We start from the raw sequence: 15862 nt of genomic DNA on the forward strand, positions 1-15862 counted from the left end.
ACTACCTTATTAACTGAAGTTTGGTGGGACGGACGTTATAACTACAATCTCCACCATATGACGAATTACTACTTAACTTTGACATGATTTCTACTCAGAAAATAAACTTATAGCATGAAGGTGGTAGATGGGCGTATAATCTAATCAATGAATAATAATCTAAACTTTAAAATGTCCTTGGAAAGAACTGGAACTTTATTTGACAAATGGCATGCACACAGAAAATCTAAAGATCATGTTTCAGGCCACGAATGGAGACTGAGTGTTTGGAATTCTAGGGGGGTGTCTGAAACAAAGAAAAACGAATGCGAAAGTAGAGACATAGAAAACGGGTTGTTGAAAGGCGGATTTGAAATATGGTCAGGAGTTCTAGTGAATCACATTGTAGGCGAGGAGTAGGTCTGATTATGAATGAAAGATCGAAGCAGCATCTCGGAGATCATAAATTTGTATCTCTCAAACTGCTGTGGGCTAGAATGAAGGTAGGAATCAGAAGATTATTTATCATAGCATGCTACGCGCCAGTTTATAGTGATCCCAGAGCAGTAGAAGACGCTTTTTGAGACACTTTAAATGACACAATAAATATTTTTGAATATGCTGAAAGAATAATTCTGCAAGGAGATATGAACAAATGGGTGGGCATCCAAAATCAGAATACAGAAAGAGTACTATTTAATTCTGGGGATCCAAGAACAAACTATAACGGAGATAAATTAGTTGGTCTAAGCTTAGAAAGAAGTCTGTTCATTACAAATACTTGGTTTAGGCATAAAATAATCCACATGTATACCTCGTCTAAAGGAAATAGCCACAGTATAATTGACTTCGTTGTTGCGGATGAAAGACTAAAAGAGTGAGTCGAAGGTAGAAGGGCCATGAGGGGTTCTTAATGCAGCACTGATCATTACCTTCTAATTTCCAAAATAACTTAGGTCGGAGATGGAGAAAAAAGAAAACGAAGAAAACAAAACAAACTCGAATAAAAATTGAGAACCTACAGAAACCGGATGTGCAAATAGATTTCCACAATAAGATAATCAAAGGAATAGACAGGGCAACATGAGAGGAGCTTATAAAAATAAAGTTATAGAGGGAGCATGGACTAAAATCCGGAATATCATTGTGAGATATGCAATCGAAATGTGTGGTACCGCGGTTATAGAAAGAATGCCTGGTGATGCGTGATGGAATGTTGGAATTCAGGCTGTCCAAAAAGCAAAGAATGAAGCGTACAGGAGAAATTTGAACATCGCAGGCCTTATCAATGAGGAAAGAAATAGACGAATAAATAATTGCAGACACAAAAAGATCATACTCAAACGATTGATTAAGGAGAGTAAAGATAAAATAAGAGCAGAAGAAGAGAGGAAAATAGAAAACGACTTTGAAGGAATCAAGAAACTACTTTATAAAAAAACGAAGGGAAATAAAAGTACAGAATTTTTCAACATGCGAAATAATAATGGGGAAATGCTATATGATGCAGACGGGATACTAGACACTGTCAGACGCTATTTTAGGAGACAATTCGAAGATAAAGCTGCAGGACACCACAACTGCGATGTAGAACACGATACGTTAGAAAACTCAATTGAGAAAGTCTTTGTCACTGAGGTTAGGGATATAATTAAGAACTTGAAAAACGGTAAGGCTGCAGGGATAGACCATATTAACGCTAAATTACTTAAACACGGTGGCGAGTACATACCGCATAGTCTGTGCAATTTCATAAATTTATGTTTCGAGATGAGAGATGTCCCAGACGATTAGAAAAAATCGGTTATCTTACAAATATTTGAAAGAAAGGGAGATGAAGGCGACTGTAATAATTACAGAGGGATCAGCTTATTAAGAACCGTAAGTAAAATATAACCTAAAACACTTATTTGTAGGGTAATGAAAATAACAACAACAAAAAAGATTTGGAAAGTCCAAAGTGGGTTTATGCCACCTTGAGAAAAAAGTTTTAGGACTTTATTTTTAAAATCAAAAATATAAGTCGGTGGGGAGTACTTTAAAGGGGAAAATATCGATTATGATGAATAAACTTGTATTTTTTAATTAAAAATAAAGTCCTAAAACTGTTTGATCAAGGTGGTCTACGGATCAAATATTCAGCTTAAGGCAAATCACAGAAAAAAGTTTGAGAGTAGGTAAAAAAGTTTTCTGTTTATTTGTTGATCTAAAAAAAGCTTTTGACAAAGTAGATAGAAGTAAACTTTGGGAAGTCCTGAAAGAGTACGGAGTCAATGGTTGGCTCCTGCAAGCTATAAAAACAATATAAACACGTAGCAAAGCGAGTGTAAGGGTAAATAGGAAATTGAGTGAATGTTTCGATATTATCCAAGGAGTTAGACAAGAATGCGTTAAATCTTCATGGTTATTAATGTTATTCATGGACAAGTGTTTAAGAATGGCTCTTTTCGATTAAGAAGGTGTGCATTTCGAAACAGGAAGGGTACGTGGGCTAGAGTTCGCAGATGATAAGGTTGTAATGGCAGAGTCAATCGAAGACTTGCAAAGAATTTTGAATAAACTGAATACAAGCATGAAGAGCATGGGACTCAAAATTAACGCAAATATAAACAAAAACTATGGTGTTCGAAAGGAAGAGTGAGAAAACACAATGCAATATCATATTAAATGATGAAAGAATTAAATAAGTTAATAAGTTCGTATACATTGGTAGCTTATTTACTAGGGACGGGAAGATAAGTGGGGATTTAGGTAGACGCATAAACGAAGGTAAGAAGGTTATTCGACAGGTTATTCTTAACGCAATTGGCTTGAGATTCTTGCGCATAATATGCGAGAAAACTCTGATGGACAAAGTGAGTAACAAGATAATTCTTAGTGAATGTGGTGCAGAAGAGACGCTCATAAACACATGGGAAAGAAATTGGTTAAGATAGTTCGGGCATGTTGAGAGAATGCTAAATAAATGACGAAGGAAATAAGTGTATCAGGGTAAAGTTAATGGCAGCGAGCACAGAGGCAGACCACGGAAAGAATGGTTATAGAATGTGATAATGAGACCCCAGTTAGAAGAGACATAAGAAACCACAGAAACACGAGAGCCTGCATGAAAAAAATGCATGGACGTAAAAGAAGCTAGTGAAGTATGCCAGGACAGAAACAAAAGATCTCGGACACTAATGGACCCAAGTGGCGGACCTCACATAACGACTTTGTGAGGATCTTCACTTGGGGTGATTGCTAGAGAGATTAATCAGCAACCTGGGTCGGAGCAGTGTTGTGGAACGAGCTTGTTACTTAAATAAATGATACGAGAATTCGGGTTCAATCTAAAAATTCTCTGTCCCTTACTTACATTAATCCCTTTCCCACCGAGTGAGTTACGCCTAACCCGGATGGGAAATAGCTTAATGATGTAATAATAATAATTATTAATCAGTATATTCCATAATAGTGATTCAATTTATTAGTCCAATTAGTCATTAAAATTAAAATTTCTGTTTAATAAGTTTTAATAAATAAGCTTTTTGTGTGAATAACTATGATTCACTGCGATTTGCTCAATAGTTGGTTTCTTATATATTTCAATAAAATAGTTTGGTAATGCACTTAAATTTGTAGTTTCATTTTTTTATTCCAGTAAAATAAAAATGAATGACACCTTTTTTGTATTTACTTAACATTCTTTACAATTAGTGGATTATTTTTCTTATTGACAAAATCTGTCTCGTTATTTTAGAATTATCAGAGACCGTACTCTGAATATTTTTTTAACATTTGAAACACAAGAAGTCAAAATGGTATTTTTACAATAAGTGAAAAACAATGATTTAAAATAATTTCGTTGTATTATTTACATTCAAATAATAGTTTTGAAAAACATAACTTACCACAGACGGTTCATTTTTGCAAATTCGGTTAAAATTTAAAGCTTCTATTTATATGTTATTCCTGTGATATGACAAATTTCACTTGCTCTTAACATTTATCTTCTTCAGTTGAAAATGTATTTTTTCAAACGTCTTTTCTTGTAGAATATTCATCTTCTTGCTACCTAATTCATCTTTTTGGTTAAATTATATTCTTTGATAAAGAATGATTGTTTCTGATTTAAAAAATTGTATTATTGAATTTTTTTACCGTGAATGTAATTATTTCAAGTTCTGTCTAAAATTGATCTTTTTGATAGAAATTCATTCATATTTGTTAAACATTTATCGTTTGGGTTAAAAATCTATTTTGTTGTTGAAGATTCATTATTAAAAAAAAAAAAGATTAATTTCTTGCTTGGAAGAAAGTAGTAATATGCACAAACATGTAACATTTTTTGTCACTGCACTTTAACTCAAACTGAAACTTTTATTATTTTCAAGTTGGACTATTTTTGTTTGACGATTCTCGAATGCATCCTTTTCGCATCCTTACTACATACATTTTTTAATAATGTTAATAATTAGATGTTTCATGCAGAAATATAAGAAATATATTTCACTTTTGCATTCTAGCTAGAACATATTAAGTTTCAATCACACGTTGTTTTCATAGGAGGAGTATTTCAAGAATTCTTGCCAATGGTCTCATTTTCATGGGAAGAGCACCTGAAGAAAGCTCTAGCGCAATTCATGATTTCTGAAAACTACTTATTTTTACATCTTTTTTCCTGGCGCAATTCAGGTTTCAGTATAGGAGGGTGGTTGACCGCTGGCGCAATTTGAGTGCGCCCTACGAACTATGGACCCCGCTGACCGGGCCTGTGATTTCCAGGAACCAGGTAGCTAAGCTGGGGACAAAAATTTGACATCTGCTCAGGATTAAAATTTTACGACCGATACAACTTGTAATTTTGTAATAAATGATTTGCTCCTTTAAAATTCGGAACCTGTCAGTCTCAAAAACTACAGGTAGTTTTCCGTAAAAAAATTGAAACTTTGATTTCCTACAAGTAACTGTTGGCGATCGAAAAAAATGGATAACATTTTCAGATTTGCCATCCAAACAACATAATCATTGCAGTTAAACAAAATTATTAATGCATAAAAAATAAATACCATGGAGATAAATAATATAAACATTCTATAAAATCTAAAGTGAATTAGTGATGATCCTCGGAGGTTTTTAAAGCCTTCTGTTGTCGGTGTCTTTAAGTTTGGCTTCGAGACGAAAAATTTCAACTTAAGACCAAAAATAAAGTCTCGCTCACGGCCAGGAGCGAGACTTACAAAAACGTCTTGGCTATGTTTTGTCTATGTCTTGGATGAAGACTTGGCCAAGGCGAATTATTTTTACTCGGGTTTATTTAAATTATCAAATTGGATCATATTAAAAAATATATATATTATTTTTGTCAGGCTTTTGATATCTATTATTTTTGTCAAGCTTCTTGATATCTATTATTTTTAGAATGTAATTGATTAAACTTAGTTTAAATTCCATAACATTAATTTAAAATCATTTCATAATCACATAATCTTTTTTTTCTCAAATTTTATAATGAAATATTTCATAAAAATGAAATGTAAATATTGATAGAACTTAAGACATGAATTTCTAATAGAATGGGTTAATTTGTGTCCATCAATTCTGGGGCTATAATGATATTCCTGTATACTTAATTTTTCTATCAATGTTCCTTTCTTCTAGAGGTCTTTTTTGAATTACATATGCAAATGGCACTATAGATAAATGTTTTTTATACTCCTGGAACATTGTGAAAACTAACGGTAAAAGTTCAAATTTTTGTTTAAAATAATCTACATTATATTTAAACACGATTTGCATTTTCTTCTGTATTATATTTAAAATTAAAATATGCGACCTACATTTATTATACCTATGGGAGACGTCTGTAGCCAAAAATATCACCCAGTCGTATCAAAAAAATTAACAAGTTATACATGCACACAGCCATATACAAAAAAAAGAAACAGATAACCTGATTTAATGAATTGTTCAAAATTGTTCAAATGAATTTGTTTTTTAAAAAATCCGAGATACGTATTTTTCTCTGAGTCTTAAGATGGTTACAGCCCAATATGTCGCAACATTTCTTTTTAAAGTTGAGTTTTTGCATATCAATTTTAGTAAGTTACTTCTTAATATAAAGTATCAAAGTTCCACAATATTTTATTGAAGTCACTATGCTAAATACACTTAAAAAAACTGATTAACTCGACATTGAAATTATCAATCGACGAACAGACGGCGCAGTAGTGAATCTAAAATTTAATTCGATTTTAAGTATTACTTTTTTAGCAAAAGAAAAGAAGAAAATTTTCCTTATCAATTATTAATTAAGACATGTAGGGTATTTTTAACAATAAATTGCTCGTTTTGTCCATCATGAGTAGATTCCATGCTAATATTTCACAAATATTTGAATTATTTTTGGTTCTGTCTCATAGAATGAGAAAGCATGGTTTCATTCAGATATCTGATAATATCTATTTTTAAAGCTGCATTACTGTAATTGAGGATACTTTCAATTTAACGTTCCTTGTCCAAATCATTGGATATACTACTTTGTTTTGCGTACAGGGCTACGTTCTAATTTTGGTGAGTCTTCAGAATATTTAACAAAATTAGGTTAAAATACAAGTCGACACATGAGAATGAGAATTGGATGAAGAGCATAATGAAAGTTTAAAGAATAAACAAAACAACAATTTTACGATACGTTTTCAAACATACCATTTTTATAAAATTATAGAAGCATGTGTTCATCAAGAATTAAACACTGCAAATGTGAAATAGTATATTGCAAAACTAAGGTCGAAAGGCTATGATTGCAACGAGTGCAGGGTGACCAGACGTCCTTCTTTGGAAGGACATGTCCTTCTTTTTCGATGTTTGCCCTTCTGTCCTTCTTTTTTGTCTGATGTCCTTCTTTTTCAAGATATTCGCGATATTTGCATTTTTTATTGCACGGACCTAAATTTCCTTCACAACTTCTACCAGCGAAGCCTTAGCTCTAGAGGAATAAAATTCGTCGCTTGACCGATGACAAATTTATTGGATTAACTTCATTGTTTCCTACTTTTGTGTTCGCGCAGCACTTCTCTCTAGGAATTGTGCTTGTTCAAACTGCGATGGAGTCCGAGACCGTGTCGAAAGCTGAAAAACGAATAAACCTCTTTTTTTAATATTTGTCAATGGAAAAAGAAGTCCGTTAGATTTTCCACTGCAAAACGGCCTGGAGTCCTACTACTGATCGTATAAAAAGCCATAACCTGGTATATATTCGGTTTGTATTTCCCATTCCCGTTCTTCACTTTACTATTCCAATGACTGCGAAGGGGAAAGTGTTCCTATGTCTCTGTCACTGTACAAATCTAACGTAAGTACAATTGCAAGGTTATGTTTAATTAAATTTTTTAAGTTTCATTTTGAGTTTCTTAGTCTCCTAAATAATAATCTGTCGCTGTGATTTTCATTTTCTACATTTATTATTCACAGGTTAAAATCACAGGATAATCACTTTTAATTTTCAAATAACGCGCCAAATTGGGCTAGGAGCGGAAAAGAATTAATGGTGGGAGGTGGTAAGGAGTGGGGTGTCCTGCTTTTCCTACCCAGTCATCTGGTCACCCTGAACGAGTGTGAAGTTTGCTGCTCGAGCGAAACGAGGACAGCACTCACACTTGTTGCTATCATCGCCTTTCAACCCGAGTTGTGCACGCTATTTTTCATTATACCTTTATCGGAGATCGATTTTCCAGGGGTGGAGCTCCGTGTTGATAACGATCGACAATAATATTTGGACAGTAGAAAAGAGGTTAGAGTAGCCACATGAAGTTGGCTGCAGCGCTCCTGCGATTATGACAGAAATGGACAGAAGTTCGCGTGTGAAAGAGAGAGATGGGAATACTATATAAATCGATATTGTTTTCTCTCGATCGTAAAGAGCTTGAACTTATCTCCAGCGCTCGTGAGATTATGACGAAGATGGAACGAGAGAGGGAACGATCGCGTCATTATAGAGAAATTCTGCTTTCAACCTAGGGATGAAAAGAAAACTTGGCTGCATTCAGCCACTTTCGCTTCGCTCTACAGGCATTGGAAATCGAACTTTCGATAAAGGTATGATGAAAATATTTTTTTGTTTAACATTCTTAGTTGGAAGGGGGAAAACCAAATGTTTTCATATTCAGTTTTCCATCTCATAAATTTTAAATTTTTTTACGTAATCGCGAGAACATAGAAAAGAATTTTTCGAACAAAGTGTATACACTGTCAGTACCGATCAAAAAATTGTCGGTACCAGTAAAAAGAATATTCTGTACTGGTAAAAAAATTACCGGTACTGACAATTTTTTTACCGGTTTTTTTTTTAATAGCGTATTCATGGAAATTGTGGAATTCATGGAATTCAAGGAATTCATCCAATTCAATGAATTAAGGAATTCAATTAGTTCATGCAATTTAAGGAATTTGTGGAATTTAAGGAATGCACATAATTCATGGAACTCGCGGAATTCATAGAATTCATGGAAATCAAGTAATTCATTGAATTAAAATTCTGCTAGCTTTTCTTAAACATCTCGTGGGGAGGGGGCTGGAAGGCACCCCTGTAACTGGTTACAGAAATAATTTTGGTCAAACCCCTTCCCCTTCCCAACGTCTCGTGAGGAGTGGGCGGGAAGACACACCTGTTACTGCTCACAGAAATAATTGTGGTCGAACACCGACCCCTTTCCAACGTCTCGTGGGGACGGGAAGGCAACCCTGTGACATATCACAGAAACAACGTGTGTGTGTTTTTATTATCTTTAAAATGACCATGTATTATAAGGTATTCCACATAACGTCATAAATTGCTGTGTTTCACATCTATTTTATTGTCCGTCGTCTTATTTTTAAATTAAAAAAAATGTTATATAATTCATAACGTAATTGAAAACAGGGCTTCCTAGTGGACATAAAATTTGACGACGTCTTTACGACATCTTTACGAGAACTTTACGACATCCTATGTCCATGTCGTTCAGGTGTCTTTGCGATGTCGTAGAAAATAATTCACGATAGTAGAATAGTTGGATTAGTTTATTTATGAATAAACATTTATGAATAATATTTATGAATATTACTATTTAATTATTATTTGCAGGCAATGACTGAAGATCATGTGGGGTCAAGTGCACTTGAATTGGCTTTTATGATAATATATATTCAATATATGGTACTGAATTTTTACCTTTGTTGTTATATAGGAGAAACATTTCGTAAAGAGGTAAAATTCTTCTTATCACGTACTAGACTAGGGTGGTCCCTAAATTTTACTTTCAGTTTTTGGTGAGCGAACCCCCCTCTAATTCAGTGGTCAGCAAACTTTTTGCTTAATTTTCAGGTATGGTCAGGCTCCACCCGACTTAATTTTTTCTACTACTTTTCGGTCTATCCATGTACCTTAGTGTGAGTGAGCTTACTCCAGCAAGGGTCTTTTGTCCACAGGCATGTCAAAGTACAGAAATTAAAAATTTTTTAATTTTTCAGCTAGCGATTTGAAAATAGCGTTATTAGAATTTACGATTTTTTTCGATTCCAATGATATATTACTTGCCTAGGAAAGTAAAAAATTTAAAAGAGTTTAATATCAAGAAACATCAGATTTACAGTCAATTTAATACTAAATACTTCTCAAATTTTCAACCTTTATAGACAAATTACATGTCTTTGTAATCACAACAATACGGAGGTTCCAAATATATTACTTTCAAGTCACTGATTGCAAAATTACGAATTTTTTAATCTCACATTTTTTTCCCATTTTCTAAGAAAGGATCCCTGAGGAAATGGGTGGTCCAGCCAAGCTCGCAGGTACTGCCCTGAAAGTAGGTCGTAGGGCAGCCAGGGGGAGGGTACCCTGCCCTGGGCAAGAGCGTGCCAACCACTGCTCTAATTTGTTCATTTCCTGGAAGAATAAATTCGTTTTTTTTCAAATCAGTCAATATTACCCATGTTCCTGGGATTTCAAAATTAGCATGAGGTTTTAAATGGGAAAAACTCGGTTTCCAACAAAAAATTTTAAATAAGTACTTATTGTCCAATTTTTGTAAATTAAAGCTTATCCATCCCGCCATAAATGTTATATTGTGCCCGGAAAATGCCAAGAAAAATGCAAGATAGCAGTATTCTGTAAAATTCATGCTGAAAACTGTATGTTTAAAACTATTTCAACATTTATTATTATTATTCGATAAGTGAGAATTTTGTGATTAATATTAAACTTTTTACATAATTCTTTTGCCAAATCTTGAAAAGTTAATAACAAGAACATGTTTTTTTCCACTTATTAAAAATCCGATCTTTTCCCATTTAAAATCTAAGGCCAATTGGAGAAGCCCGGCGTACAGGTTAATATTAAGTGATTTAAAAACAAAAATGATGGCCTTTATTTTTCCGGAAAACGAACAAATTTGTGGGGAGGGGGTCGATCACTAAAAATAGAAAGTCGAATTTGTACAGGTGTAAATTTGGATGGACATAAAGTCAGAGATTGGAACCAAGAATAGCAATTCTCAAATGTCTGGTTATCTGACGTTTGAGATAATTAATTGCGACTTGTAAAAAGTAGGAAACAATTCGTTATTCTTAAAGTCAACCTAAAACTGAACATTCAAGCCAAATTATTTATTTTATGAACGGAATCAAGTATCACGTCTGGATCATAAATATATTTTATGACCAAATACGAAACCATTTTTAAAAGCCGATTCTGACATTTCTGCTTTAACATTCGACTACTTAAAGATGAAAACTTTAAATAAAAATTGTACACTATATTTTTTATGCAGAGCACAAGAATTTCATTTGCTGCCTATAGTTGTAAATGGTACAACTTGAGACCAAAAGAAGCAAAATTCATCCTATTTTTAGTACATAGAGCAAGAAGAACAGTTGACATCACCGCTGGGAAATTTTTCGTTTTCACTTTGGAGCTCTTTACCACTGTTAGTAGCATTTTAATATATTTTCAGAATCTCTTTCCTATACGCAGATATTTTCATTCTCAAAACCTGAAAAAAATAAAATCATTTTACTGGCCCAATTAACATTCGATTAATTCGATATCATACTACTTTTCATTCTTAGGAGACAAAATTTAAGTTCTTCAATAAAAACTTAAAAATTTCGTATACCACTTTTTATCAGAAGATATTGACTGCGTTAGTTCAAAAACAGAACATTTAACAATAAAATTATTTTGTAATTATTAAAAATATTTCAGATTATGAAGACCTCTTTGGGGTATCTATCAATGTTGCTGGCAGCCAAAAGGGGAAATATGAATTAAGGTTTGTTAAGAAAGCACATTTTAATAATTTCAGTATAACAAATTAAAAGAGGCAATTAAATAGAAAAATTGTACTTGCATATGGAATTTTTTGGTTGTATATGGTTCCTAGGCATCCCGTGCCAGTTTTCAAAGCCTATTTAAAATCATCAACTTAGAACTTTTTGAGAAAATTTGACTTTTGTTTCCTAAAAATTATGAGATGTAGAATTTACATACAAGTTGATAAAAAAGGCAATTTGAAGCTGTTCTTGTAATTTTCTATTAAACTTTGCAGCTTTAAACATTGTAAATGTATGACAGACCACATAATTTAAAAGTTTATTTAAAAAATGGACTCTATCGTTATAACTATTAAAAATATTTTACTGTCGTACTTCGCTTAAAATTAACTTAAATCTCAAATTGAAGTTTTTCCAACTAAGTAAATGTAATATATAACTAAGTTTTCTAGGAAATAAAACTATTTTACTATTATAATTTACATATAAATTCAAATATGCTCTGAACAAACAATAGCATAAAGTTCATCTAAATTATTCAGTGAATATTCAGCACTTAATTGCTACATGAACTAACTGTTAATATACATAATATCTGGCACGTTTAAACGAGTTTACATCTTTTTTATTTTATTTAAAAAATTAATAAATTAATCAACTTTTTGTTTTCGGTTTGGTTGAATTTATTAGTTGCCAAAATTAGAGTGCCAAATGACTCAAATGAAATAAAATATTAGATGTATATTCAAAATATTAATTTTTGGAAAAATTTTTTAATAATCTCTTTACCATAACTTTAGAATGTAAAAAACTATAAAATTAAATGAAAAACACAACTTTGAAGAAGCCCTTACCATCAACTTCTACCCCTCATCATTTCCGAAAAATTGAACTTTATCAAAAAAGGCTCAGGCTTATCATGGGTCGCCAAGGAACCATATTTTTGTTTTTTTGGAATCTTATCAAACATGACATTTTTTTATAATAATATCACCGCCAACACCATAAAATAACTTTAAAGCCCTTTTCTGAAAGTAAAATAAAAATATTAATTGTAAATATAGAAATAGAAAATATGCTTTGATGTATTACAAAAATTGCATTTATACAAATGTGGAAAATAGAATGAAAACCTTTAATAGCCGGAGCTACTCGGGGTGCGGGGGGTCTGCGGTTGTCACTCAGGCGAGCACTCATGCGTGAACAAACAAGAGCGGAGCGGGCTATAATGAGTTAGTTCCCGCCAACTGTCAGCCCCAAAATCAACGCTATAGAAGAGTTTCACTGTATTTATTACTCTTAAAGTGAACATTTCACCCTTTTTTTATCCATAACAGTTCATATAATACTACACTTTCCTTCTTCAGCATATTTTTTAAAACAGTACATTATTAAATATTATTTATTTTGCATTTTTATGAATTATTAAATGTATTGAATATAAAATTTAATGACCTTGGCAAGGATCACAGTGCCGATAAAACATAAAAAGGAGAAAATAGGGTAATTTTCCATGAACAGGGGGAAGATAAGGGAAAGAATAAGATTTATTTATATACGTAGAAAAGAAAAAATAATTTTCTAATGCGAAATTGTATAGTTTGCGAATAATGCTAAATTATTTCTTTATGATTCCGGTCATTAAAGAATTTTTGTAATGCGATATAATTTTTTTATTGGAAATCGATTCCTAGCAATATAAAAAAGTCTGACAAAAAAATGGTTAAATGAAATCAAGCATATTTCCTACTTTAAAATTGTCATAATTAATAATATAGTCGTAATAGTTTTATAACTAATTTCCTGGTTTGCAAAAGTATGTTTCAGTCATTGGAATTATAAAATTTCATCTCTTAAAACCATACATTTTTTCATTTGAAGTAATCAAAATTGAACTGCAAATTACAGGACTCGAAAGTGTAAATTTTAAATGTTCAAAATCGAAGGTTACAAATTTTTTTAAATTCTTTAACTTAAAAATGTACTCTTAAAAATGAAGAACTAAAATTGAAAATGTTTCAAGGAAAAGATTTTACATTTAATCATTGTCAACTAAATACTTTTATAATTTAAAAGATTAACAATTAAATTAAAAAAATTTTAAAGCATTGAAATAGAACTCATTCTAAATTGTGATATTTCAAGTAATTAGATCGATTTTTTTCTAGAAATGTGTCAAACTTCTTTCGAAAAATTCCCGGTTTCCTAGTTCAATGGCAGATTTGAAAATATTTAATTTTTATAGATTCAATGAATGAACATTTTTGTCTTAAAGTTTGATTTAAATCCTAATGAGTCCAAGTTAGAAAATTTAACTTTGCAGATGATCAACTTTGAATATTTCATTTCTAATTACTAACCTTTGAACATTTCAATTACTATTCCGCACTTAACTTCAGCACTTAACACTTGTTGTACTTCTATAGATATATTTGTAATGTGGTATATTGTTTCTTTTTCTGTACTTTATTTATTTATAATTCATTTATTTAAATACTTCATAATTATACAGGTGCATTTTGTTATTTTCATATACGATATTTGAAAAAGGTAAAATTCAAGGTCATATGAGAAAAGCTATGATTCCTGCAATATTTATCAACTTTATCTGTTTTAATGCTGTCCCAAAATTATAATTGACAGAATAAAATTCAGAAATACTGACAAAATAATTTAATTAATGTTAAGTGATTATAAAAATCAAAAAGCTGGCGAACCGAGGTGCAATAGGACAATTATCAAAAAGGTAAAATCTCCGATTATAATTTAATTAAAAACTGCTTAGTTTTAACAATGTAATCTGTTATAATATTTAGTTTTATTGTAAAAAATATGGGGTCATAAGTAATTTTTCTTAGATTATCAAACACGTAATACTGCAATTTCAGTTTCTAAAAGAGTTGCTAGTATACTATTATTGTTACTTACAAAAAAAGACCAGTGAATTAAGAATTTAATTTGTTATACATTATCAGTCATCCATGTCTGAAAAGTAACGCACTTCTTATGTAAGTATTATTCGTTAAACTTTTACGTATTCTACAGTCCAATTAATCTTTTCATTTATAAGATAATGACCCAACTTTCTATCAACCTTAACAACTGATATTTATCACTGTGCAACTAAGATTAAAGTACGCCAGATTGAGTCGCAGAAGGTACAAACTTGCAAAATAGACATGCGCTGTAATCGGGAAACTTTTTTGTCAATTGATCCGCTTCTCTTCGCTTTTATCCCCCAGTCACTCACTATAAAGTTATCTTTCTTTAACTATTCATTCAAATGGATGGAGAAGACGGTATGAGATACGTTCTTTTAACACGATTTAAATAAATTAAGAAATTGAAAGGGAATTAGAAATTAGAAAAAATATTGGAAAAACCTCTTATATTTCTTCCAAAAATCAAAATTATCCTCAAAAAAGTTTTAAATAATTTCTAAGTTTCATTTTCCGACGATTTTTCCTGAAAATTGTTACCTTTAGGTATTTCAAAAATTGCATAAAGTTGGCATGCGACCTTCTTAATTTTAAATTAAAAATTCTTTTTAAATTTTCGGTACTTCGCGGTTTATAACCAAATTTTATTTGTGTAATTGAAGGGTGACATTACAGAACTAGATTACAACCAAAATGGGAATTTTTCAAAAGAGAAAAAAAAAGTTCAACAAAACAGAAATGCCCATTAAAATATCAAAGAAACGTCTAATCTCGAGCTGAAGTTGTGATAGATTGAGCCAACAAAATTTTGGCTGAAAGAATTTATCTAGCTCTGAGGAAATGGATGTGGAATTCGATAATCATAAAGTGACATTAACCTAAATTTGGACCAGGATCAGCTGAGGATTGCGAAAAAAAGTTAAAATTTCAGGTTCAAAATATAATAAAAATGTGCTCCCGATATTTTAAGTTTTTAATTACGTATAAATAGAGTTTTATGTAAAAAAGGAACCAATTCCAAAAAAATCGGTAGAAAATTTTGATATTGCAATTTAATGTGTTTTCAAAATCGGTATTGGAGAGCGATCGAAAATCGAATTTTCAATTTTTTACAAAAATAAGGAATTTTGTCTTGAGGTATCCGAATACTGAGTAAGAGTAAGAAAATGTGCAATTTGCATTAATGAAAATTCAAATAAGAATGCAATTTAAATTAATGAAAAATGAACTGCAAATCAAAGCACTTAAGATGGAACTCTTACATTTGATCGTTAGACATTGAAGTTTAAAAGTGTTTTTTATTCTAAAAATTTGTATTCAAATGCTCAAAAACTGACACCTTTAAAATGGAAAGTACTAACACTTTTTAATTTAACTATTCCTAATTAAAAGATTCTAAGCTGAAAAATTTATATTTGTAACTTTTATAAAATGAAGAGTTCAAAGATTCAGATTCAGTTCGAAAATATGAATCGATGTTATCGTTTTCAATGTTTCAAATTGAATAACCAATTAATAATTTTTTTTATCTAGTATTTTAACTAATTTTAAGCTAGAAACATTTAATCTTGAACAATGACATTTTTTGAAACTCTCAGGGGGAAATTTACCACCGGTAGGGTACCACGCCAGTACCGCCGGTCGGAGGTCGG

At 31.6% G+C, this 15862-nt stretch overlaps 1 protein-coding gene across 1 annotated transcript in view; it reads left to right on the plus strand.

Moving 5' to 3' along the window:
* Nucleotides 1–11381, plus strand: part of LOC117182947 (odorant receptor 4-like) — a 15534-nt gene extending 4153 nt beyond the window's left edge. Inside the window, exons 3-6 of the mRNA XM_033376065.1 lie at nucleotides 6432–6531; nucleotides 9083–9205; nucleotides 10770–10925; nucleotides 11204–11381. Of these exons, the coding sequence (XP_033231956.1) occupies nucleotides 6432–6531; nucleotides 9083–9205; nucleotides 10770–10925; nucleotides 11204–11269 (445 nt within the window). The 3' untranslated portion in view covers nucleotides 11270–11381. The remainder of the gene's footprint in view (nucleotides 1–6431; nucleotides 6532–9082; nucleotides 9206–10769; nucleotides 10926–11203) is intronic.
* The last annotated feature ends 4481 nt before the right edge of the window (nucleotides 11382–15862 follow it).

This window comes from Belonocnema kinseyi, chromosome 2 (genome assembly GCF_010883055.1).
Source record: "Belonocnema kinseyi isolate 2016_QV_RU_SX_M_011 chromosome 2, B_treatae_v1, whole genome shotgun sequence".
NCBI classification, from domain to species: domain Eukaryota; kingdom Metazoa; phylum Arthropoda; class Insecta; order Hymenoptera; family Cynipidae; genus Belonocnema; species Belonocnema kinseyi.